The sequence below is a fragment of the Oryza brachyantha genome, chromosome 10 (assembly GCF_000231095.2).
Source record: "Oryza brachyantha chromosome 10, ObraRS2, whole genome shotgun sequence".
Classification (NCBI taxonomy): Eukaryota; Viridiplantae; Streptophyta; class Magnoliopsida; order Poales; family Poaceae; genus Oryza; species Oryza brachyantha.
The window spans coordinates 10,331,942-10,356,997 of NC_023172.2; the positions used below are offsets into that span (position 1 = coordinate 10,331,942).

The 25,056-nt window shown below is 40.2% G+C and overlaps 2 protein-coding genes across 2 annotated transcripts; both read right to left on the minus strand.

Annotated features, from left to right (window-relative positions):
- Nucleotides 1-9,824: 9,824 nt before the first annotated feature.
- Nucleotides 9,825-15,296, minus strand: LOC102718682 (cationic amino acid transporter 3, mitochondrial-like). The gene is made up of 14 exons (XM_006662312.3): nucleotides 15,049-15,296; nucleotides 14,216-14,417; nucleotides 14,036-14,120; nucleotides 13,827-13,967; nucleotides 13,602-13,720; nucleotides 13,422-13,518; nucleotides 12,744-12,916; nucleotides 12,557-12,623; nucleotides 12,131-12,289; nucleotides 11,864-12,044; nucleotides 11,174-11,300; nucleotides 10,867-10,973; nucleotides 10,694-10,769; nucleotides 9,825-10,398 (listed from the first exon to the last, which is right to left on the minus strand). The coding sequence occupies exons 1-14, from the start codon at nucleotides 15,260-15,262 to the stop codon at nucleotides 10,278-10,280; spliced, it is 1,869 nt and encodes a 622-aa protein (XP_006662375.1). The 5' UTR covers nucleotides 15,263-15,296; the 3' UTR covers nucleotides 9,825-10,277.
- A 1,868-nt stretch (nucleotides 15,297-17,164) lies between these two features.
- LOC102718959 (protein RRP6-like 2) lies at nucleotides 17,165-24,748 on the minus strand. The gene is made up of 14 exons (XM_040528271.1): nucleotides 23,984-24,748; nucleotides 23,361-23,516; nucleotides 22,327-22,485; nucleotides 22,154-22,237; nucleotides 21,949-22,028; nucleotides 21,792-21,842; nucleotides 21,561-21,660; nucleotides 21,144-21,226; nucleotides 21,019-21,064; nucleotides 19,328-19,415; nucleotides 19,072-19,241; nucleotides 18,689-18,958; nucleotides 18,499-18,612; nucleotides 17,165-18,050 (listed from the first exon to the last, which is right to left on the minus strand). The coding sequence occupies exons 1-14, from the start codon at nucleotides 24,662-24,664 to the stop codon at nucleotides 17,445-17,447; spliced, it is 2,688 nt and encodes an 895-aa protein (XP_040384205.1). The 5' UTR covers nucleotides 24,665-24,748; the 3' UTR covers nucleotides 17,165-17,444.
- Nucleotides 24,749-25,056: the final 308 nt, after the last annotated feature.

Consider the following 25,056-nt stretch of genomic DNA (forward strand, 5'->3'; position numbering starts at 1 on the left):
AAGTTAGCCTAAATTCAGCCCAAAGTCCCACCTAAATTCAGCCCAAAAGTTCAGATCAATTCGGCCCGTCAGTGAACGTCATTTCATCGCATGCTGCGCATCAATTCGGCACCAATTAAGCCCACGGCCTGCTTAAATTCGGCCTACACGTGAGCGTAAATTCAGCACAAAACTACTCATGAATGTAGCCCGTAACTCATTGTCAATTCGGCCCGAAGGTGCTAGTAAATTTGGTCCAGGGTTTGGCACGATTAGGGCCGAATGTGTATCAGTTAGGACCAAATGTGCGCCTCAATTCGGCCCAAATTCAGGGATAACATTTGGCCCAATTACAGTATCATCGTCTATAGAATTTTCGGTCATATTTGGGCCAAATTTAACTCAACGGAGGAGTGGAACGACGGCGACGAGCGGAACTCCGGCGAGGCGGTGGGAGTGCCCACCTACGGCCGAGTTCGTTTGGCCCCAGTAAGCTAACTTACCTCTCGTTTTCTACGTATGCTTTCCGAACGATTAATCGGTGTATCTTATACTAAAAATTTCTATAGGAAAATTATTTTAAAAAAATCATATTAATCTATTTTATATTTTTTAATAATTAATTAATCATGTACTAATCTATTACTACATTTTCCGTATCAGAATAAGTTAACTCAAGCCAAATGCAGCCTACGTCGGCCAAACGCTGGAGCATTGCCCGGCCTAGAAATTGAGCTCGCAAAATGGTGAAAAATGACATACTGCATATCTAATTTTAGCGATAGAAATATATTTACTCTTTATTATTTACAGTTCTTGGGTTCAAAAATTTGTGAAAAATGACTATAGAGAAGCAAAGTTCTAAGCAGCTAGCTACATACTAATAATGTTGTGATTCACCTGTTGCTACTGTTGTTATGTTTTTGCTTGATCCCTATTCAAAGTTCAGAATTCAAACTCTTCGGATTCATGCTCAAACAGGCTGGACCACACATTAGGGCCATTTCTGTGAGATGATTTGATAGCCCGAAGACTTTGATAGGTCAAGGAAGATTGGAACTGTGAAATTCAAAGGAAAATCAACGAGAGCTGCACGAGATAATCGACATGTACAGATGAAGACATAGAACACTCTCCGCAGTGATCTATGCAGATGAAATTCGGTGTCTGGGCCGCATCATATATTTGGCCCGCACAAACAAGTACAAACCCAGCCCAAATATGCGCACAATTTCGTCCCAAATTTGCATATGAATTCAGCCCAGCAAGGCTAATAATTTCAGCCGAAAAGTACATGGCAATCCAGCCCAAAGTGGGTGAAAAATGTGCTGCAAAAGTTATCCTAAATTCAGCCCATAATCTCACCTAATTTCAGCCCAACAGTTCAGATCAATTCGGGCCGTCAGTGAACGTCATTTCAGCCCATGCTGCGCATCTATTCAGCCCACTGCGTGATTAAATTCAGCCTACAAGTGAGCGTCAATTCAGCACAATACTACTCACGAATTCGGCCTGTAGTTCCATGTCAATTCGGCCCGAATGTCCTAGTAAATTTGGCCCAATGTTTGGCGAGATTAGGGCCGAATGTGTATCACTTAGGACCAAATTTGCGCCTCAATTCGGCCCAAATTCAGGGATAAATTTGGCCCAATTGCAGTATCATCGTCTATTTCATACGCCTTACTGAAGGTATTAGAATTTACGGTCGTATTTGGGCCAAATTTAACTCAACGGAGGAGTGCAATTACAGCTACGGCCGAACTCCGGCGAGAGGCGGCGTACTGCCCACCTGCGTCGACCAAACCCCGACGGCGGACCTTCAGCTACGGCGGCTGGTGCTCCGACGGCGAAGTGAGGCTGTGGTCCAACCCCCTGGAGCCCGGCAGGAAGGCCATGATCAAGGCTGGTGCTGGGTCGAGGAGGCTCAGGGCCATGCTCAACAAGACGATGTCTGCGAAGAATTTCAGACGGCAACAGTGTAGGTGAAAGCAAGTGCTATAATACAGTGTAGTTCTTGATCAGATGTTGTCATGTGTATGGGATAGAGACGAAATCAAATTACAGCAAGTTTGGCGCAATTTTGGAGTTTGGTTGTCAGGAGGTTAGTGACAGTGTAATCTCACAGAAATAAGAACATGGGCCATTTAGTAAGGTTGCAGATTTGACAGGATTTAACATTCAGCATCTGCCTCGATTTTTCACTTTCTTTCATGGGGCTAACAGGTGGTGGCATTGTTGGATTTCGGGGAGCCAATTTGCCTGCATTTCAGAAGACAGAAGATTGCATTATTTGTTCATTTAAACATGTGTAATGTGTTTGCTGAGTTAAAAAAAAAACTCTTATGGAGTTGTACTGTTGTCCTATGTGCTGGAAGTAATATACCACCACGTAAATTATTTTTTAGAGTGGTGTTTCAATTTCTGTGCTATTGTCGCAAAATGAACTTATAAATAGTAGTGAAGCAACAGCCTGATAATTGATTGAAAACACATTCCTCTAGAAATACTCATCAGCAATGGTATGATGCTATTGCCGACACTACCATTACCCAATCATTGCAGGGTTCAGAAAATTATTAAGACCTCAAATTTCAGGGTGACAAACTTCTAGTAGGATGTCTCTGTACCATGTCAATAAACTTTGAAAGGACCAATGTTTATTTTCTTCAAACTAACAAATTCTTTGTTAACTTGCACTCTAAAATTACCCTGCATCGACTGGGCATCAGTGCATCACTTCTTGGTTAAAGCATTGATAAAGCAAAAAATGATCACTGCTAGTAGGTGAGAAGATTTCTGAAGCTTTCAATATTGTATTCCAAATGTGTGGTGACTCTAGTCATAATGGCCATTTGACAATTCAGTACTTGTACGTGACTTCCTGAAGCAGTACTTGTACGTGAGAAACTAGCAGCCGAGCCTATTCAATTCAGGCCAAAATCTCATGGAAACTACCCTCGAATTCGAAGATACAAAAATGTTTCGAGTAAATTCATGATGAAAAAGAAGAAAGGAGAGCGCCAAGAAACTAAACATGATAGTAGGTCATCGGGGAAGACGAGCAGGCCGGAGGAAGTGACGAAGGCGAGGTCGCCGGCCGTGGACTCGTCCGGTGATCGCCGGATCTCGGCGGCGCCACGCTGCCACTGGCTTGAGCCGTTCCATGGAAAGATGTACAAGCCGTTGGCTCGGCCTCATCATATACTCGACCTGAACAAACAAGTACAAATTCAGGCCAAATATGCAAACAATTTCGTCCCAGATGTGCATATTAATTCAGCCCAGTAAGGATCGTAATTTCAGCCCAAAAGTACATGGAAATTCAGCCCAGATTGGGTGAAAATGTGGTCCAAAAGTAATCGTAAATCCGCCCCAAAAAATATGCGCAAATTCAGCCCATAGTGTGAATAGATTGTGAGGGCAAATTTGGCCCGTAATTGACCATAAAACTTACTTAGAAGTGCACGTAAATTCGGCCTATAGTTTCCCAAAAGGTAGCCTAAATTTAGCCCATAATTCCATCTGATTTCAGCCCAAAAGTTCTGATCAGTTCGGCCCATCCGTGAACGTCATTTCAGCCCATGCTGCGCATCAATTCGGCCCTGAAGTGCGCACCAATTAAGCCCACAGCGTGCTTAAATTCGGCCTACACGTGAGCGTAAATTCAACCCAAAACTACTCATGAATTTAGCCCGCAACTCATCGTCAATTCAACCCGAAGATACTAGTAAATTTGGCCCAAAGTTTGGCGTGATTAAGGCCGAATGTGCAAATGTGCACCTCAATTTGGCCCAAAATCAGGGATTAATTCGGCCCAATTGCAGTATCTTCGTCTATTTCCTAGGCCTTACTGAAGGTATTACCATTTACGGTCACATTTGGCCAAATTTGACTGAACGGAGGGGTGGAACAACGGCGACTGCGGAACTCCGGCGAGAGGCGGCGCGGCTGCCCACCTGCTCATCCAAATGCCGGAGCATTGCCCAGCCCTGAAATTGAGCTCGCACAACTTCACATATATACAGGTATAGTGCCATACTGCAATTATCTCCTTTCAGCGATAGAAACATATTTACTCTTTATTATTTACAGCTCTTGGTTCAAAAATTTGTGAAAAATGGCTATAGAGAAACAAAATTCTAAGCAGCTAGCTACATACTAATGTCGTGCTTCTCCTGCTGCTACTCTTGTTATGCTTTTGCTAAGTTCAGAATTCAGACTCCTCAAATTCTTGCTCAAACAGGCCGGACCACACATGAGGGCCATTTCTGTGAGATGATTTGGGAGCTTGAAGACTTTGATAGGTCAAGGAAGATTGGAACTGTGAAATTCAAAGGAAAATCAATAAAAGCTGTAGGAGATAATCGACGTGCACAGATGAAGATGTAGAACATCCTCCACAGTGAACTATTCAGATGAAATCCGCTGATAGGCTACGCCTGTCAGTGAGCTGTAATTCCTCCCATAGAACATCTATATGTGCAAAAAACTCTTATGGAGTTGTACTGTTGTCCTATGTGCTGGAAGTAATATACCACCATGTAAATATTTTTTTAGATTGGTATTTCAATTTCTGTGCTATTGTCGCAAAATGAACTTATAAATACTAGTGAAGCAACAGCCTGATAATTGATTGAAAACACATTCCTATAGAAATACTCATCAGCAATGGTATGATGCTGTTGCCGACACTACCATTACACAATCATGGTAGGGTTCAGAAAAATATTAAGAGCTCAAATTTCAGGGTGACAAACTTCTAGTAGGATGTCTGTACCATGTCAATAAACTTTGAAAGGACCAATGTTTATTTTCTTGAAACTAACAAATTCTTTGTTAACTTGCACTCTAAAACTACCCTGCATCGACTGGGCATCAGTGCATATTTTTGGTTGGGTTCCAGATTTCATTAAGATCAGAATAAACAGGTATAAAGAACACAGACAGAAAAACAAAGCCAAACAGCCGTTAGAAACCGGCTAGGCAAGAGAAACGAAAAGCAATAAAAGGAGGAAAAAAACCAGGGCAGTTAACCAATTCCCTGTGGGATTCTGAAAAAGTCTGCCTCCTTCCAAATCATAGCTTCTTCTTTGAAATCTCTCAGCCACTCCACCGCTGAACGACTGACATTGTTAAAAATTCTTGCATTACGTTCCTTCCAAAACAGCCAACATGAAAGCATCACCAGTGTGTCAAAGTTTTTCCTGTAGCTCTTCCGAAACACTTTCCTTGTTGCCGTCCACCAATCGCCCAGGTTGTCGTTTGTTTCGCCTGGTGTTTGAAACGCTGCACCGGACCAACCTTTGATCAGCCTCCAACCCCTTAGGACATAAGGACATTCCATAAACAGGTGTTTGCAGCTTTCTTCTTGGCGTTGGCAAAGCGAGCAGTGCCGCTACTGGGCATCACTTCTTGGTTAAAGCATTGATAAAGCAAAAAAATGATCACTGCTAGTAGGTGAGAAGATTTCTGAAGTTTTCAATATTGTATTCCAAATGTGCGGTGACACTAGTCATAACGGGCCATTTGACAATTCAGTACTTGTACGTGACTTCCTGAAGCAGTACTTGTACGTGATTTGTGAGCACTGAGCAACTACAGATCACATAGAAACTAGCAGCCGAGCCTATTCAATTCGGGCCAAAATCTCGTTGAAACTACCCTCGAACTCGAAGATACAAAAATGTTTCGAGTAAATTCTTGATGAAAAAAAAAGAAAGGAGAACGCCAAGAAACTGAACATGATAGTAGGTCATCGGGGAAGACGAGCAGGCCGGAGGAAGCGACGGAGGCGAGGTCGCGGGCCGTGGACTCGTCGGGTGATCGCCGGATCTCGGGCGCCGCCACTGGCTTCAGCCGTTCCATGGAAAAATGTACAATGCGGTGCCTAGGCCGCATCATATATTCGGCCCGCCCAAACAGGTACAAATTCAGCCCAAATATTGTGCACAATTTTGTCCCAAATGTGCTTATGAATTCAGCCCAGCAAGGCTCGTCATTTCAGCCCAAAATTACATGAAAATCCAGCCCAAAGTGGGTGAAAATGTGGTCCAAAAGTTACCGTAAATCTGCCCCCAAAAATATGCGCATTCAGCCCAAAGTGTGCATCAATTTGGCCCAAAAGTGAGGGCAAATTCGGCCCGTAATTGCGCATAAAACTTAGGCCCATTGTTTTATGGGAAAAATATGACCGTAAAGTTATGGGCTGAATTTACAAGTGCACGTAAATTTGGCCTATTGTTTCATGAACTTTGGGCCGAAAAGTTAGCCTAAATTCAGCCCATAATTCCACCTAATTTCAGCCCAAAAGTTCAAATCAGTTCGGCCCGTCAGTGAACGTCATTTCAGCCCATGCTGAGTATCAATTAAGCCCACGGCGTGCTTAAATTCGGCCTACAAGTGAAAGTAAATTCAGCCCAAAACTACTAACGAATTTACCCGTAACTCATCGTCAATTCAGCCTGTAGTTCCACGTCAATTTGGCCCGAAGATGCCAGTAAATTTGGCCCAAAGTTGTACGCGACTAGGGCCGAATTTGTGTCAGTTAGGACCCAAATGTGCGCCTCAATTCGGCCCAAATTCAGGGATACATTTGGCCCAATTGCATATCATCATCTATTTCCTAGGCCTTATTGAAAGTATTACAATTTACGGTCATATTTGGCCAAATTTGACTGAACGGAGGCGGTGAAACAACGGCGACGGCGGAACTCCGGCGAGAGGCGGCGCGATTGCCCAAACGCCGGAGCATTGCCCGGCCCTGAAATTGAGCTCGCACAACTTCACATATATACAGGTATAGTGCCATACTGCAGTTATCTCCTTGCAGCGATAGAAATATATTTGCTCTTTATTATTTACAGTTTTTGGGTTCAAAAATTTGTGAAAAATGACTATAGAGAAACAAAAATCTAAGCAGCTAGCTACATACTAATGTTGTGCTTCTCCAGCTACTGTTGTCATGCTTTTGCCTGACCCCTCTCTTCAAAGTTCAGAAAATTCAGACTCCTCAGATTCTTGCTCAAACAGGCTGGACCACACATGAGGGCTATTTCTGCGAGATGATTTTTAAATGGTCGGGAAATATAATTTTTCATCTATGTTTCACATAAAACTACACTATAAATCAACCTCTACTACATATATTTTTTCGCTAAATTTCCTCAAATTTTATGAATTCACCCCAAATTTATTGGGCCTACTGCGGTCGTGGCGTTACCACGACCCTGACGGAGGTCGCGGTTACTGCAGCTAGTGGTAAAGCTAGAGTAAAATATATGGATTCAATAAAATATAAAAGTGATGCACATTGTTCATCAAACTAAATAAATTCACTAATAATATTAGAAATTGGTTACTGACCTGTGAGTTGTCAGTAAAAGATGATTAGCAATTCAGCATACGCATACATAGGCAAATGCCATTCCATCTCAAAATCCTTGCTAGGAGATCTTTAAATGGTGACACCAATTGCAAAGCAGTACTTGCACAGTTGCACGTGACTTGTGAGCACTGAGCAACGACAGATCACATGGAAACTAGCAGTCGAGCCTATTCAATTCAGGCCAAAATCTAAACAAACCCTCGAAGATACAGAATTGCTTCGAGTAAATTCTTGACGAAAAAAAAGGGAAAGGAGAACGCTATAACGCCAAGAAACTGAACCTGAGAGATGAGCTGCAGGAGGCCATCGGGGAAGACGAACATGCGGGAGGAAGTGACGAAGGTGAGGTCGCCGGCCGTGGACTTCTCGTCGCCACGCCGCCAGTGGCTTGAGCTGTTCCACGGAAAGATATACCAGGTGGCTCGGCCGCATCATATATTCGACCCGCACAAAAAGTGCAGATTCAGCCCAAATATGCGCACAATTACGTCCCAAATACACATCAATTCTTGTTCATAATTTCAGCCCAAAAGCACATGGAAATTCAGCCGAAATGGGTGAACATGTGGTCCAAAACTGATCGTAAATCCGCCAGCAAACATATGCGAAAATTCAGCCCAAAGTGTGCATCAATTTGGCCCAAAAGCGAGAGCAAATCTGACCCGTATTGCCCATAAAACTTATTTACAGGCGCATGTAAATTTGGCCTATAGTTTCATACTTTCATGTACTTTTGGCCCAAAACTTTTCGTAAATTCAGCCCATAATTCCACCTAATTTCAGCCCAAAAGTTCAGATCAATTCGGCCCGTCAGTGAACGTCATTTCAGCCCAAAAGCACATGGAAATTCAGCCGAAATGGGTGAACATGTGGTCCAAAACTGATCGTAAATCCGCCAGCAAACATATGCGAAAATTCAGCCCAAAGTGTGCATCAATTTGGCCCAAAAGCGAGAGCAAATCTGACCCGTATTGCCCATAAAACTTATTTACAAGCGCATGTAAATTTGGCCTATAGTTTCATACTTTCATGTACTTTTGGCCCAAAACTTTTCGTAAATTCAGCCCATAATTCCACCTAATTTCAGCCCAAAAGTTCAGATCAATTCGGCCCGTCAGTGAACGTCATTTCAGCCCAAAAGCACATGGAAATTCAGCCGAAATGGGTGAACATGTGGTCCAAAACTGATCGTAAATCCGCCAGCAAACATATGCGAAAATTCAGCCCAAAGTGTGCATCAATTTGGCCCAAAAGCGAGAGCAAATCTGACCCGTATTGCCCATAAAACTTATTTACAGGCGCATGTAAATTTGGCCTATAGTTTCATACTTTCATGTACTTTTGGCCCAAAACTTTTCGTAAATTCAGCCCATAATTCCACCTAATTTCAGCCCAAAAGTTCAGATCAATTCGGCCCGTCAGTGAACGTCATTTCAGCCCAAAAGCACATGGAAATTCAGCCGAAATGGGTGAACATGTGGTCCAAAACTGATCGTAAATCCGCCAGCAAACATATGCGAAAATTCAGCCCAAAGTGTGCATCAATTTGGCCCAAAAGCGAGAGCAAATCTGACCCGTATTGCCCATAAAACTTATTTACAAGCGCATGTAAATTTGGCCTATAGTTTCATACTTTCATGTACTTTTGGCCCAAAACTTTTCGTAAATTCAGCCCATAATTCCACCTAATTTCAGCCCAAAAGTTCAGATCAATTCGGCCCGTCAGTGAACGTCATTTCAGCCCAAAAGCACATGGAAATTCAGCCGAAATGGGTGAACATGTGGTCCAAAACTGATCGTAAATCCGCCAGCAAACATATGCGAAAATTCAGCCCAAAGTGTGCATCAATTTGGCCCAAAAGCGAGAGCAAATCTGACCCGTATTGCCCATAAAACTTATTTACAAGCGCATGTAAATTCGGCCTATAGTTTCATACTTTCATGTACTTTTGGCCCAAAACTTTTCGTAAATTCAGCCCATAATTCCACCTAATTTCAGCCCAAAAGTTCAGATCAATTCGGCCCGTCAGTGAACGTCATTTCAGCCCATGTTGCACATCAATTCGGCCCTGAAATGTGCACCAATTAAGTCCACAGCATGCTTAAATTCGGCCTACAAGTGAGCGTGAATTTAGCCCAAAACTACTCATGAATTTAGCCCATAACTCATAGTCAATTTGGCCTGTAGTTCCACATCAATCTGGCCCGAAGGTGCTAGTAAATTTGGCCCAAGATTTGGCGCGATTAGGGCCGAATCTATATCAGTTAGGACCAAATGTGCGCCTCAATTCGGTCCAATTGCAGTATCATCGTCTATTTCCTAGGCCTTATTGAAAGTATTACAGTTTACAGTCATATTTGGCCAAATTTTACTGAACGGAGGCGGTGGAACTCCGGCGAGTCGGCGAGGGCCGGAATTCCGACGAGAGGCGGCGCGACTGCCTACCTGCTTCATCCAAACACCGGAGCATTGCCGGCCCTGAAATTGAGCTCGCACAACTTCACATATATATACAGGTATAGTGCCATACTGCAATTTATCTCCTTGCAGCGATAAAAATATATTTACTCTTTATTATTTACAGCTTCTGGGTTCAAAAATTTGTGAAAAATGATTGTAGAGAAACAAAATTCTAAGCAGCTAGCTACATACTAATGTTGTGCTTCTCCTGCTGCTACTCTTGTTATGCTTTTGCTTGACCCCTCTTCAAAGTTCAGAATTCAGACTCCTCAGATTCTTGCTCAAACAGGCTGGACCACACATGAGGGCCATTTCTGTGAGATGATTTGGGAGCTTGAAGACTTTGATAGGTCAAGGAAGATTGGAACTGTGAAATTCAAAGGAAAATCAACGAAAGCTGCACAAGATAATCGACATGTATAGATGAAGACGTAGAACACCCTCTGCAGTGAACTATTCAGATGAAATCCGCTGATAGGCTACGCCTGTCAGTGAGCTGTACTTCCTCCCATAGAACACATATATGATGGCACCAACCATTAGCCACATAGAAACACGAATCCAGGTATGAAATCTGCGAATGATGAATCAAAAAGGTGAGTGTGTTATATGATATGAGATAGTTTTCAGAAGTTGCTAATCTCACAACGCACAACAGTAGGTTTTAGATAATTCACCCTAGTTTACTCTATCCAGATGATCTGTTTACAACGCATTGTGAATTAAATAATGGTGATTCTGGTTTCATGAAAACAACAATTAGTTGGTTCATTTTGCAATTCCACTAGATAACATAATAACAAATAGTGCACACTTCAAAACTCAAGGTAAAATGGAGCAAAACATAATCCTGAACCTAAGTTGCTTACCCAAGGTTCATAAGCAGGTATACGTTGATGAGAATGCAACAGACTGGAAGTATAGGAACAAATGGGCACATAAAACCTGGGTAACAAGGAGACAATTTGATGTTACTTGTAAATTTTACTATTACATAATTTTTACCAATTTCTTAGTAGTATAATGGCCATAGTCTTTGTACCTCCAGTTTGTCTTGTAGAGCTCTTGTCTTGCCCAATGAACCAGAGTGCAATGGTAGCACTAACCAAAACCAAACCACCAAAAGCACATCCAATGGACCGCAAATAACTATACAAAGAAAAACAGATCAAATGAGTGTGGTGTCTAACAGTGAAGCATGCTTATGATATTAGTTAACATAATGTTAATAGGTGGTTTTGTGTGATTGTATCCCCACTTCGAGCGAAGAATCTGGCTTAACCCCACTTTTGGCATTATGGAAACCATATTGAGGGCATGAGAGAAAATTTGGTTTCGTTTTTACTTACATTGGCAAAAAGGAAAAAGAAACTGAAGATACAACAATGACAGCCCCAAGGAAAATTAGTATGATGCATGCCGTGGCTTTCTGTCGCCTTATCTTGTTAGCTTCATTGCTGGTAGGTATTTCTTGAACTGAATGCATAAAGAAGGAAAAAATAATCAGAAATTCAGTAACCATGAGAGCAGACTGTAATGCGATGTATTTTCAATGTGATGGACTACTGGCAACAGATAATACATCAATATCATGAAAGGCAATTCAGAAGTGGGATTAGAACATAAAACAAGACAATACTGCTGAGGAGATATCTTTTTACCAAAATATTGAACATAGAATCTAGGGGCATTGCAAATTTGCCACTGTTTTTTTCTAAATTGCAAGGATGCCACTCGAATGACAGTTTTAGTGGCATTTTTGCAATTTTCTGGTAGCATTTTTGCAATAACGTTTCAAACCAGTGGCAAATTTGCAATTGTCCCTAGAATCTATGTTAGTAGAAGAAATCTGGTAAAGGCAAAGAGGAAGAATGAGAACTAAATTAGGCATATGCAGTACTTTCGATGAGGTTTAATTAAATAATCCATTTGTCAATAATGATTTTTATCTTACCACCATTAACGCCAAGTAAAATTTAGCCGGGTTTAGTGTCAAGTAAAATCAACTCAGGTATACAAATCACTAGTATTTTTGTTACCATTGCCAAAAAGATCCCCTGAATTTTCCTCATCTGGCTCTGAAGACCCAGAGAGTGAAGTTAGTGATTCAGATGAACCTGGAAGAGCCACTTTCATTGCTATCTCACTTGGAGGAGCATATCGCACTATTAAAACAGAAATGGCAACCATAGTAAATGCCAATAGTGTGCCCACGCTTACCTGAACAAACAATCAAGAGATTATTACTACCTGGAGTAGCTCTCCACTCAGCAAAGCTACCATTTCAATGGCAAGTAACGTATTACCATCCCTGCCAATTCTGAGACGTCCATGAAAAGAGCCAGGATAGCAGCACATATCCCTGACAATATTGTGCTCAAAGTTGGGACTTGAGTCGTTGGATCAACGGCTGAAAAGAGTGGCGGAAGCAATCCATCTCTTGCCATAGCCATCACAATTCTTGGCTAGCCAACGGCAATATGTGGAAATAATTAGTCAGTTTTCTTTCCTGGTGTAATTTGGATGATCATTGGTTTGTCAGGAAATATGATGATCATCTATCATATATAAACATATGGTAGTTTGTCTAAAATAAGGTAAAGGTTAAGAAGCTTCGTTTATTACATTTTCTAGTCAAGCTTACATTTATGTATCATGTAGCAGGAGAAAGGAAATGAACTGGAAGGAGATACACAGATGCTTTAATTTCTCAATTCACTATAGATACATACCTGAGGGAGAATAGCACCTATCAAGGATGCTATAAGAGCAAAAACAGCCCCAGTGGAAATAACGTACCTACATAATAACAGACATAATTACATGGATACCTAACACTGACATATATACAGCATGTGATCATAAACATAATCTCCTTAATACCTAGGCAGATTTGAATGGCATATATGTGGTACTTACACTGCCCATTGCATTCCGTATTTAGCAAAAGCAGATGAAATAGGAGTGTTAGGATCCAATGCATAATATGGCACCAGGCCAACAATAACAACAGAAACCATCATGTAGAGGAAGCAGCATAAGGACAAGGTCAGACACATTCCCCATGGAAGATCACGTTGGGGGTTCTTCACCTGCAAATTACTTTGACAAATAAAGATAAACGTGTAACTGCAGATTTATAATGGCCTTCCCTGAAGTACCAGACTCTGGATAGAGTTAGCACCAGATAGGAACAGGACTAAGTGAGTAATTTTCATAAAACCACAATATCTTTGGTAAAAATAAATAAACACACATACTCAAGCAGCCATTCTATATGAACACTTCTTTTACATACATTCCACAAAAATAGACTTGCATGGCCACTGTATTGACATTCAGACCCACTATATGGTCTCTCAAACTTATCCATTTTGTCAAATGGAATGGGTAAGCTTGTGAGACCACTGCGTGAACCCAATCCCTTGGATACAATGAGGATACTTAAAATGTAATTTAGTGAAACAGTATGCAAAAGGAAGCGTGGTTCCATGACACTGTTGCTTAAAGGTGTCGTATTGTTATAGTTTTACCAAAAGTTTTGCTGTTTCATGAAGTTTGCTCAAAATACATTAATAAAACAGAATAAAAGACAACCTCTTCAGCTGTGCTAGCAACTGCATCAAATCCAATGTACGCAAAGAAGAGGGTTGCTGATCCAGACAAAACACCGGCCATACCATTAGGGAAGTAACTGCATTCCAACCAGGCAAATGTCAGAGATATACGCATATGGAGTTATGTGTTAAAAATTTGAGGCGCAAATCTTGGCTTTACCCTTGTTTATCATTATATCCACTCCAGCCATTCTGGAATGCTAAGTATCCACCAGCACAAATGACAAACATCATAACTATAACATTTGCAATGGTGATGATGCCTTCCACAAATGAGCTCTGATCAGGACATTGTTCATACTTCAGTACTATGTAACTGTGAGTTGAACTAGTAGGTAATTCATGTACTCCAAACTATGTATAGGTATCAAACAACACAATTTACCTCCTTAATTCCCAGGCAAAGTAATGCAGTAACTATCAATACAAGAATGGCAGCACAAGGATCAAGCGGGGTGTTAAGCCATTTAACATGTATTTGTGTTAGAAAAAAGGGAAGCTTCTCATGGCCACCAAAAAATAGAGCCTGAAAAAAACAGAACAGTAAGTGCTTATCTATAGCTCATACATCTGAAGAGAGCTTTATAGTATTACCAAGTTTGGTGATATGCCACGTGCCACTGATGATCCACCGATTGTGTACTCCAGAATCAAAGCCCAACCAATCAACCAAGCGACGCTAACCATAATTTGATAATGAGAGAAAAAATAAGAAAGTATCTAGGACAGAGGTTAATTCTAAGAGAATGATGGGGCAGTACAGTTGTATTATACCTTTCTCCAATGCAAATGTAGGAGTAATGATAGGCACTTCCGGCTGACGGAAAACGGCAAGAGAGTTCTGCATAGCATAACGCTGAAAGAGCAGCTGCTATGCCAGCTATCAGAAAGGAAAGGGTCAAGGCTGGCCCTGCATGCTCACGAGCCACAGTTCCTACCAGGACATAGATGCCAGCACCAATTGTCGAGCCAACACCTGACGAACATCAAAGTAACTTGGTGAGATATGCCACACCTTGAGTTCTTGCAAAGCAAACTCAATGGAAGAGCAGAAAGAACTTCTATGATTATTGACTAAGGTGATTGAAAAATCCAAAACTCCATGTGGGACGTAGAGGCCGGATTGATATCCATTATCTAAAACAAGAACCTATGTCATCCTCCATGACAATGAAAATTCTGAAACCTGACCATGCACATCTGAGATATCTTGGTAATCTTGTGTTTCACTGCTATATAAGTGGTGTGACAGACTGACAGTGAGACGACAGTACTACGATTGAGCTAATCACCTGAGCACATGTTGTCGCGTTCATACAGCAAAATCAAGATCCCTATCACTATGTCACACTATGTGCCAATTGAAACAAGGTGCTAATGCATTTCTGCCTTAGGCACAAACTGAAATAGAGAAATATTCTAAGAACGCATTACATTTCTACATCTTGAAGCAATCCAGAACCCGGCCAGACAGGTTCCGAATTCCTCTAAGATCAACCCCAAATATGATCCATCTTGTTTCTTCAGAAAGAAAAGAATGCATTTTTTTGTGTGTTTCTGTGCAGAATGAAACGAAGAGGGGTGAGACCAGGACACGAGGCGGATACCGATGGCGATGAGGTCGGGAACGGACAGCGCCTTGGCGAGGTGCCGGCCTTTGCTCCCATCGCCCCCCGCCGCCGCCGCCGCCGACGTTTCGGCGCGGTCGGCGGAGCACGCTGGCTTCCTCCGCACCAAGCACTGCAAGTCCTGCAGCGAGAGGCGGGTCGCGATGGCCGAGCCCGACGCCTGCAAGTCCTGCCACGAGAGGCGCCTCGCCATGGCCGCGGAGCGCCCGATCGCGCGAGGAGGAGGAGGTGGTGGACGACGACGACGACGACGAGTGGCTGAGGTGGTAAGTGGAGAGGAAGGAGATCAAGAACTCGTTGTTCTGGTAGGCAGTTGACTTTTCTCGATGTTTTTTAAGAACAAAAAAAAAAGAGAAAACAATACACCGGCAAAGTCGGACGTTGACTTTCTGTCAGAGTTGGGGGCAGTCCTGCGGTCTAGCGAGATAGTAGTAGTAAATTCCTTTTTTTTTAATACTGCTCCTCATTTAATTTGAACCAAATCATCGGTCCCCTCCCTCCGTACAAAAATATAATCTAAAATTTTGTTTTGTTTTGGACCACCATTATTTTTAAAAATATGCACCATCTAGTTTTTAATATTGGATGGATTAGCTTTTGTATTTAGGTTTGATAATTTATCTTATTCAAATGTTTTTATGTAAAAATAGAAAATATAGGTTATGCTAAAAGAAACACTTGGTGATAGATAGCTTCACGAAAAGGTAAATAATAATTCCACGATCTTTTAACTACGATAAATTATTAAATGTATCTTTAAAACCAGTTTTGTTGTGTATTAACAATCGAAGTGAGTATTATTTAGATAAAATTCCTTATGTGCATATCAGTTTTTTTGCTTAATACCTTTTGTGCCTCTTAATTTTGTCACATCTCTTATTTGCCTATAAGTATTTTATTTTGATTTTTTTTGTCTATTCCGTTTAACACCGTGAGCTAAACGTACCGATATTGCTTATCTCTAGCGCTTTTGTGTTATTTCCTTTGTTTCATATTATAAGATTTTCTGGCTTACCTATATTCATATGTGTACTAATAAATCTAGATAGATAAATATAGGAGTAGCCTAATACAAAAACACAATTCTAGAAAAATATTGAATTTAAAAAACCAAAGAGGGTAGAATTACTTGACAACAAATTTGAAAAGTAAAATAAAAAATAGATAAATTTCAAAGTGAATTTGATGAGATTAGAACAAAATTTTTACCAAAATTTAAACTAAATAAAAATAATTATGGTCTCAATTTCTTAGTGAAACTCATGTATGTATTTGATCATATTTTTTAAAATATGGTTGAAATTTTGATTTTTTTTGTTTTCAAATTTAACATCAAACAATTATTTTCCATTTGAGAAGTCTAACGGTTAACACACATTCAACTTACAGAATGAGTATAGGAAGATAATGAAAATTCATAAAGGCAATAAGACAAAATTCATAGGTATATAAGAAATTGAGAGAGAACTCATGTGCGCATAAGAAATTCTCTATAATTTATTTGATATAGAAGTATAATTATAAAAAAGAGTTTTCTCCTTTCTAAAATATAGGCATTTTAAGATTCAAATATTATTAGATGATATAGACATTTCTAGTACTATTTATAATATCACTTATCCATTAATCATTTTTTATTCAAATTTCTTCTCGTCTTAATTTCACCTACACTTTCATATCCATTCATCCCATATTATTGAGGATAACGAAGTTTTATTTAACTTTACTCTCTTCAAAAAAAACTGAAATGCTTATATTTCAAAACAAGAGTACTTTTGAACACAAAACATCAATTTTAGGTCATAAAATTTGTATTTTTATAGTATCTTTTTTCAATCATATATTTTTATATAGAGGTGTATAGACGAGTGTATATTTTTTTAAAAAAATGCATTATCATAATATTGAACATTGATGAATTGCAAAACATACTCCTACAACGAGCGAAATTAGTGATTCAAGTTGTAATTTTAAAGATCATATAGATGTCTACAAGAATCGAAATGACATGTAGTTTGTGACCAGCGAGTACAAGCATAAATACGAGAGATTTATACCCACTACATTAAGAAAATCATCTTAAATTCCCACTTGCTAAACAAGCATATTTTATATGCCTGCTTTACTGAAATGATTCAAATATCTGGTACAAGTATCCTCGATGTTCTGAATCATGTTCAGTTAAAACCCAGCACCACCAGTCACAACTCACAAGGGACCTTCCTACTCTCAAGAAAGGGTACGAAGACAGCCGCCACATTGCCCCTAAAATATTGCCATGATCTACCAACGAACACCAGAGGCAATACTCATCTCCTCTATAATGAATATAATACTTCTTACAACACAATGCCTCTGGTTATACATCTTAACTACTAATGGTATGTAGCACTTCTGTTGCCAGAAGACGGGAATGCCTGTCGTCTTCGAGGATTCTGGCCACTCCCCTCGCTCTCTCCTGCCTCGAATTGGTTCGAGCTTTTTCCCTTATCTCCAGAATTCTTGTTTATTGCCCTGGCCACTGCATTGTCTCTGGTTCTCTCGGCTTTGTGCTCTCCAAATGAGATGTTCTTTCTGGCTTCGGCATAATCAAATGGCTTCAGCTGGTGGTTAAATTCTGGCTCTTGGTGTGGCTTGTGGTTCTGTTGAAAGTTTCTACTTTCATTCAGTGACTGGAAACGTTGCTCTTGCTCGATACCAGCGGAAGAATGCTCAGGAGGGGATCTAGACATATCCGTCTCATCAGGTTCACGGTGACCCTGTCCATCTCCATTGTGATTTTCTGGAAGTTGGGGATCCTCTGCTTCAGTGTCTAACTGGATAACATCTTCTGTCTGATAAGCTGGATCACTATGCTGGATGCTTTCTTGTTCAGGATGCACTGGTTCTTCCAATGGAATGCTAGTGGCTTGAGATTTTGCACTGCCGCAGAAGTTATGGAAAGGAAGCACCACAGAAGATTTTATCTTGTCCACCTTATTCTGTCATTTTAACAGAGCTTAGGTTACTAAAGATTTTTCAGAGAAAGCTAATGGGAATAACTGCGACCCTTTGTGGCAAAAGGTGGACAGAAACAAAGCAAGATATGCATTGATAAAGCTAAATATATGGCATGATGGCATCAGGTCCCATTGTGTGCTTATTGAAGGATTAAACGCATTAAGCATATCCAGCAACATTGCCCTGGCTAGTTTAATTGAATTTACAAGCAGAAAAATATCTATTGAACATTAGAACATATTTTATCACAGATTTCCAGATTTGCAGAGCGCTAACAAGGGTACACAACAAAGGAACTTCATGGTCACCACTCACAAAAGAAACTTGTAGATTAAGTCGCAGCAATGTGTGAAACATGGTTTCAATGTCTTACACTACTCAACTATACGACCCTGACACAAGCATAGGCAAATAGGCAACAAACTGTACCTGCTCACTTGAAAACCCTGAAAAAAGGTTTTGCTTTCTTCCAGAAGTTGGTTTTCCTAACAAAGCTCCAAAAGCTGTAGGTCTCTTTGAGACTTGGACTGTGGCTTTTGCTACCTGCAGGATACAATCTTTTAAATACAGAAAATACAGAGGTACACAGTTTTTGACAGGACGAGTTTCTTCTCCTTACTTGCTTCCTATCATCATTGGTTGATACCTCCATATCTTGTCCAGAAACACCTGAGAACATTCCTGAGCTCTTAGTTTCTGAGATGTTCTCTAGCTGAACACTAACTGAAGAAGCTCCGCTTGTAACATTCCCAGTACAGTGAGCAGTGCCAACATTTTCAACACTGGCAACAGAATCACTCAGGCCAACATTATCATCATCGTTAGTACCATCATCAGCAGGAACCATTTCAGTGTCTCTGTTATTGCTCTTCACATTTGCCGCCTCTAACTGCATCAAAATCATATGTCAATACAATAGGAAGTCCTGGAGCTTTCAGTAATTCTCAGACAAAAAGTTCCTGTTACATTCCCTAATAAATTCAACTGTGGTCAGCAAAGCACCTCTTCCAGCCGTCCCTTCTTTAACTGCTCAGCTATACTTTCAAAAGCATCACAATTTGCAATGGCGGTCCTGATGGTGGAAATGACATGGCCAAGATGGCGTTCAAGATACGAGTTTTTTGATTTCACTATCCATTTTAACCTCCCAGTGGTTGCAGGCATCTGCTTTGCTTTAGATCCAGTACACAAAGGAAATGGTTAGCCAAGTGAAGCCATTCATATAACTATATAAGCAATATATCAAAATTAGCAATACCTATCTCAAGCAGGGTCTTATTCGGCAGTATATATCCCGTGCTTTCATCCTCTCCACGAGCAACGGAATCTCTCCATTTATATAGACCCTGTGGAAAATCAATTAAATGTCGTGCAACAGAATCATTTCATTGCAGCTTCTGATCTACACATATGGCACTGTGCTAAGCAAACACATGAAACAAAATAGGGTACTGTCATTAAAATATAATCCCCCCCCCCCGATTAATATAAGGGATTTTCCACTAAACTTTCATCCAAAATATAAGGGATTTTTTGATCCCGATGCATTAATAAATTGGCCAATTCCCTGTATGCCCCTGTAATTTCCCCCAATCCCTTCTACGCCCCTAAGATTTGCTTGATCTCTTATATACCCCTGAGTTTTTACTTGGATCCCTTACATGCCCATTCTGTTAGTTGACCATTAGTTTGACCGTTAGTTCTCGTAGAAATGATTTTCATGTCCTCGATATATTGCTAAAGCTATAAATGTTTGATGTGTAAATAATCTGGGTTGTGAATAACAATAAGAGATAAATACTAAATATTTTTTAAAAATAAAACATAATTTCATTAGCAATTAAAAAATATTTATTGTAAACAAATCAAGCTCTGCATCAAATTTGAAAATTTCCTTTCAACGAATATGCAGTGAAAAAAGATTCGTTGTAAAAAAACAAAGGGGATGGAATTATTTCATCACAAACTAAAAAACATATTTAAAATTAATGTGTGGATTTGATCTATTTTTATTTTTTAAGTTTGGCATTAACTGATTATATCCCTTTTATTTTAGTATAAGTTAATTTTTTCACATGAAAATTTATCGAGTAGGTAGCACATATGTATAAGAGGGTTAATATAGTCATTTTAAAAATATGTAACGGTCAACTAATGGTCAACTAACAGAAATGGTATAGATCAAAATAAAAACTCAGGGGTATGCAAGGCATGAGGTAAAATTCAGGGATATAGAAGGGATTGAGCAAATTTTCAGGGGCATGTAAGGAATTTTTCCTTAATTTATTCCACATCTATTAACTTTTGTACTACTTTATTCTTCACCTATCGACTCTTTTACTACTTTATTCCCCACCAACCAACTTTTGTACTACTTTATTCTTCCAACTATCACTTTTTTTGCACGACTCATATTTTTTATATTTCCTCAAAAAAAATGGCATAATCCCTTATACTACGGGACATGGGGAGTATGCATGTGGATTTTCATTCCATTAGGAAATTCAGAGTTAAGACTTAAGAACACTAGAGGCAACTAAAACAAATGAAAAGTTAAATAAGATCATGAAGACCAAAATTTGGAGCTGCAAGCACTACATGTTGTCATAGGCTCCCCTCGTTTCGCAGTTGAAACTGCTTATAAGCCAAAATCCAAATTTTAAGACTTAATTTTCGATTTGATCGATTTGATTTTGTGGTTTTTTTCATCGTGTTCTATTTTACAATTTTTGCTTTTAAGTCGCTATGGACATGTATATAAAAGTTTTACCTGCAAATTATTTTTTGTTTGCAAGAATGTGGTTTCTCTTTTTCTTCCAAAAAGTGAAATGATGGGAGCCATATTCATTTTAATCATTTTTTGTTTTGTGTACTTTCAACTGCAGAAAATCCATCAATGCGAGAATGCCAGAATCATGCAAACATTTCAAACCTAAAAAGGGTGCTTACAGCAAGAACTGACAGCTGCCTTGCATCAAATTCATTTTCTTTCAACCTGAAATTAGATAAAATTGGCCTTAGGAAGCACGAGCATTTTTTATAACAAAAAAAAGTACCACAAGCAAAATACAAACCCATGTATGTAAAGATATGACGAATTTGTCAGCAGCTCTTTCTCATATAGTTGCAGACAAACGTCATTACTTCGTTTGTAAACCTGCAATTGAGAGACATCAGTTTACACGTTTCTATGCTATACACGGTTAAAAGTGTAACAAAAAGGTCTTTCTCCTGTGTATTTTTTTCCTTCTCCTTAATGAAATGAAACGCATACCTCTTGCGTTTTCAAAAAAAAAAAGTGTAAGAAAAGAAAGAACATGTGTGCTTCAGCTAGTCTATGTCATTTCAATAAAGATAGGACACATATAATCAAACAGCAAAAGGATGATAACGACTAAGGGCAATCTGGACTAATATAATGTTGTTGTGTCAAAGACAGGTTGATCATCAGACATGGGAACAAAGGAAAACAAAGGGAGCAACAACCTAACCTCTAAAAGAAGATCATTTTCACCAGAAGACTCTTTCACCAGTCTCAGTCTCATCGAATCGTATATATACAACAGATAATGTGTATCTTCTCTAGCATACCTAACAGAGAACGCATAATCAGATACATTTGATGGAAATGACCAACGAGAGCAGAGTCATCAGTGAAAAATGGAGATAATAAAACATGAAATAGAAGGAAATTCATGAGGGGATTCAAAAAGGTACTCTACTTGATCATTTCATCAGGAAGTGGTCTCAACCTCCAATCTGCACTCTGATATCTACAATGATATGTATGATTGTATGTCTTAGTCGTGTCTTGTGGAATATAACTCATGACATGATAGATAGGAGTGTTATGAAGGTAAAACAAAAATTTGCAAGTACTCTTTGTTTGCAGTCACTCCACAGAAATGATGCAAAAGATGCTCCAGGCTGTTGCGGTCCATCTGCAAGATTCTTGAAGCCTGTTTGTAAGGTCAAACTTTGGTTAACAGAATATCATATGATGATTTGCTCAAAGAATCAAGTAATGTAAAACAAAGCTGTAATGCAAGCATCATGCTGCTATCCAGCTTATGTTGCACTATACCTGGCCTGTGTCAAAAAGGTTGCATACATATATGCCAAAGTCCCGTTGAAGCCATATTACATCACGGTCTGCACCATGCATCACCTATGTGCCGTAAGAGCAATGAGAATCTACATATTTGGAGCATATAACAGCATGCACATGTATGAAAACAATGAAAGAATATGTTATACCTTTTTCTTTCTCGGGTCTTTAAAAATTTCTCGCAAGTAATCGCCAAGATATTTGCGAAGCTTAAGGGTATCCACTATAAAGTCTTCAGTTCTAGTTGAAATCTGCATCAAGCAGGTCAGCCCCTGAAAAGACCTATAATGATTGTGTTCCAAATCAACCTGAAAACAGTAGAACAAGAGAAACAATAATTTTGATTAATAAAGAGAGAACACAGACCCAAAAACAGTCTATGCTATACAACACTGGAATAGGGAGCATAAAAGGACTGTAAAGCACTGCCCTGCCAAAACTGTGAATCGTCTTGTAGAAATTGTAATACGTTAACAAAATGGGTAAATAAATGTTAGCGTGTATTTGACCAGTATGAGTGCATTTCATGAGCTTGGAGTGGACAAGGCAATAAAGACAATGATAAGTAATATAAAAGGTCTAAATCGCATTACACCTGAACTTCAATATTACTTAGAAACGTCATACGACTATCAAAACCATGCAAATCGTGTCCCAAGGATGGTTTTAAGGGTGGTTTTCAGTGAGATGGCATACTAATGGAACATGGCTGATGTGGCGTGAGTATTTATAGAAGTGGGACTTCTTTTTTTCCAAATAAGGTGGTAAGATGATGCCGCAGCCACATAAAAGACAAAACCACTCTGAATGCAAGTTATATTAGTTTTATCCATTTGAGTGATGAGAACTAAATGCCAATGAAGTTCAGGGTGTAAAATTGAAGCAATACCCCTATGTGCCCATACAGTGTTCAGCAGTATATTGACAGATGACAATTGAAACCATGGTCTTTACAATTCTAATCTCAGGTAATGAGAGGAGTAATAGAATTCTAAATATTTTTCAATAAACACGGCTAACATAAGCGTTACAACTATTACTTCAACCAACGCAAACTGCAGTATTGCATACTGAGTTGCCAGCCAGACAATCAATGGGTGTTGTGGTGTAAGCAATAACAGTATTCATTTGTATGAATAAAAATAAAATAATATTTTAGGTAAAAAGTGGCACTAAAACTTACAGCAAGCTCAGTTGCACTCTTCAACTTTGTCACTAGCACCTCCAAGGTTTTTAGATCTTCAACATATGTAAAAGGGGTATCGTCCAAACCAGGTGGTTTTATCGGCTCACTTTCAGGAACATTTCTGTCAACTAATTGCTCCATGGGGATCTTTTCCTGTAAATGAATGGTTTTGCACCTTCAATATTTCAAATATATGTGCAGAACAAGAAAACACCATTTCTTTCTAATATGTGCACTGCTAGATTTTAATTAATTCTAGTGTAGACAGCTGTTCTATTTCTCCTTAATGTGGCTTTATTTCCACTGATATTGCTATGCAGCCCATTAAGTCCCCACTAGCAGAGAGTATGATTCTTTCATATTCATGTGTCACCTTACCAACTTCTATTTGCATTGTACATTTTATTTTCACATGATCAGCTATTACATCATCATCAATGTTAAATAATTGCTGATCTACTAATCCAAATTTTCTCTACATGCTTCGCTCAATAAAAATCATTTATTTTACTTAATGAATCTTTTCATTGTGATCAAACTAATAAAATCATGGGTAGTAAGAGAACAGCTACTGTGACGTGAGGTTAGCACAAATGCAATGTATGTATCAGAGCACTAACCAATGGATGGACAACACGAGAACCATCATCGCTCTTCTCAAGCCAGGAATGCTCGAATGGCTTGCTCGAGTTGTCTACAAAAATGCGGTGCACGTCCTGTGGCCGCGGGATGGTGGGAATGTGGAATGGCACCTTCGCCTTTGTCCCCGACGCAGCCAACCTATCCTTGGTGGCCATCTTCACCGAGCCGGAACCCCCGAAGGCCTCACCTCTACCAACTCCTTCCTCGCCGCCGCCCATCTTCTTCTTCTTCTTGCCGTAAACAACCTGAAACCCGTCCTCCGACGGAACGGAGCTCCGGCCAGTCGCCTCCTCCTTCTCCCGCGCCGCCTTGAACTCGTCCATGGAGGCGCCGAACTGCTCGGACAGGTCGTCGATGACGCCGACGACCCATTCCTGGGCGTCCTCGAGATCGTCCCGCGGGAACGGCGGGTGCTGCTTCGGGTAGAAAGGGGCGGCGCCGAGGGCGCCGAGGGAGGCCTCCGCCCTGGCGGCGGCGGCGCCGACGGGGGACTTGAAAGAGGGGAAGTTGTTGTAGAAGTGGAAGTCGCGGGAGGAAGGGAGCGCGCGGGAGCGGCCGGAGAGGCGCGCCGCGGCGGCGGCGAGGGGCCCCGACGAGTCGTCGATTGCCGCCGCTGACTTGTTGCGCCTCCACGGCGGCGGGGCGTCGTCCGCCTCCATGGCGAGGAATTGGGTGGGGAAAGTGGTGTGGTTTAGGGTTTAGGGAACTGACGATGGAGGCAGACGAGGGCGGCTTGGACGGTGTGTCGGTGTGGGAACTGGGAAGCGAGTCTGGTGTGAACGAATGGAGCAAATAAAAACAAATTTTGCATTTTTTTTCCCGAATTGAGCGTTCGGCGCTGACGGCAAGAACAGGATTCTCCAATTTTTCCATACACACGTTTTTTAAACAGTTAAATATATGCTTTTTAAAAGTTCTATAAAAAATTATTTTAAAATATAATTTATGTCTTATAATAATTTTATTTTTCAATTTTTATGTACAATATTTAACTATTTATCTTATTTAAAAAATACGTGACCATTCGTCGTTTAATCATTCATCTCACGCA

Coding starts and splice junctions, on each gene's coding strand:
- LOC102718959 (XM_040528271.1), bottom strand. CDS start 24,664: ATGGAGGCGGACGACGCCCCGCCGCCGTGGAGGCGCAACAAGTCAGCG. Junction 21,661..21,791: donor CTTCCTGATGAAATGATCAA/GTAGAGTACCTT, acceptor GTTCTCTGTTAG/GTATGCTAGAGAAGATACAC. Junction 18,959..19,071: donor AGAAGGGACGGCTGGAAGAG/GTGCTTTGCTGA, acceptor ATTTTGATGCAG/TTAGAGGCGGCAAATGTGAA.
- LOC102718682 (XM_006662312.3), bottom strand. CDS start 15,262: ATGGCGAGGCGCCTCTCGTGGCAGGACTTGCAGGCGTCGGGCTCGGCC. Junction 13,968..14,035: donor GTGGCATATCACCAAACTTG/GTAATACTATAA, acceptor TGTTTTTTTCAG/GCTCTATTTTTTGGTGGCCA. Junction 13,721..13,826: donor TTTGCCTGGGAATTAAGGAG/GTAAATTGTGTT, acceptor TGTCCTGATCAG/AGCTCATTTGTGGAAGGCAT.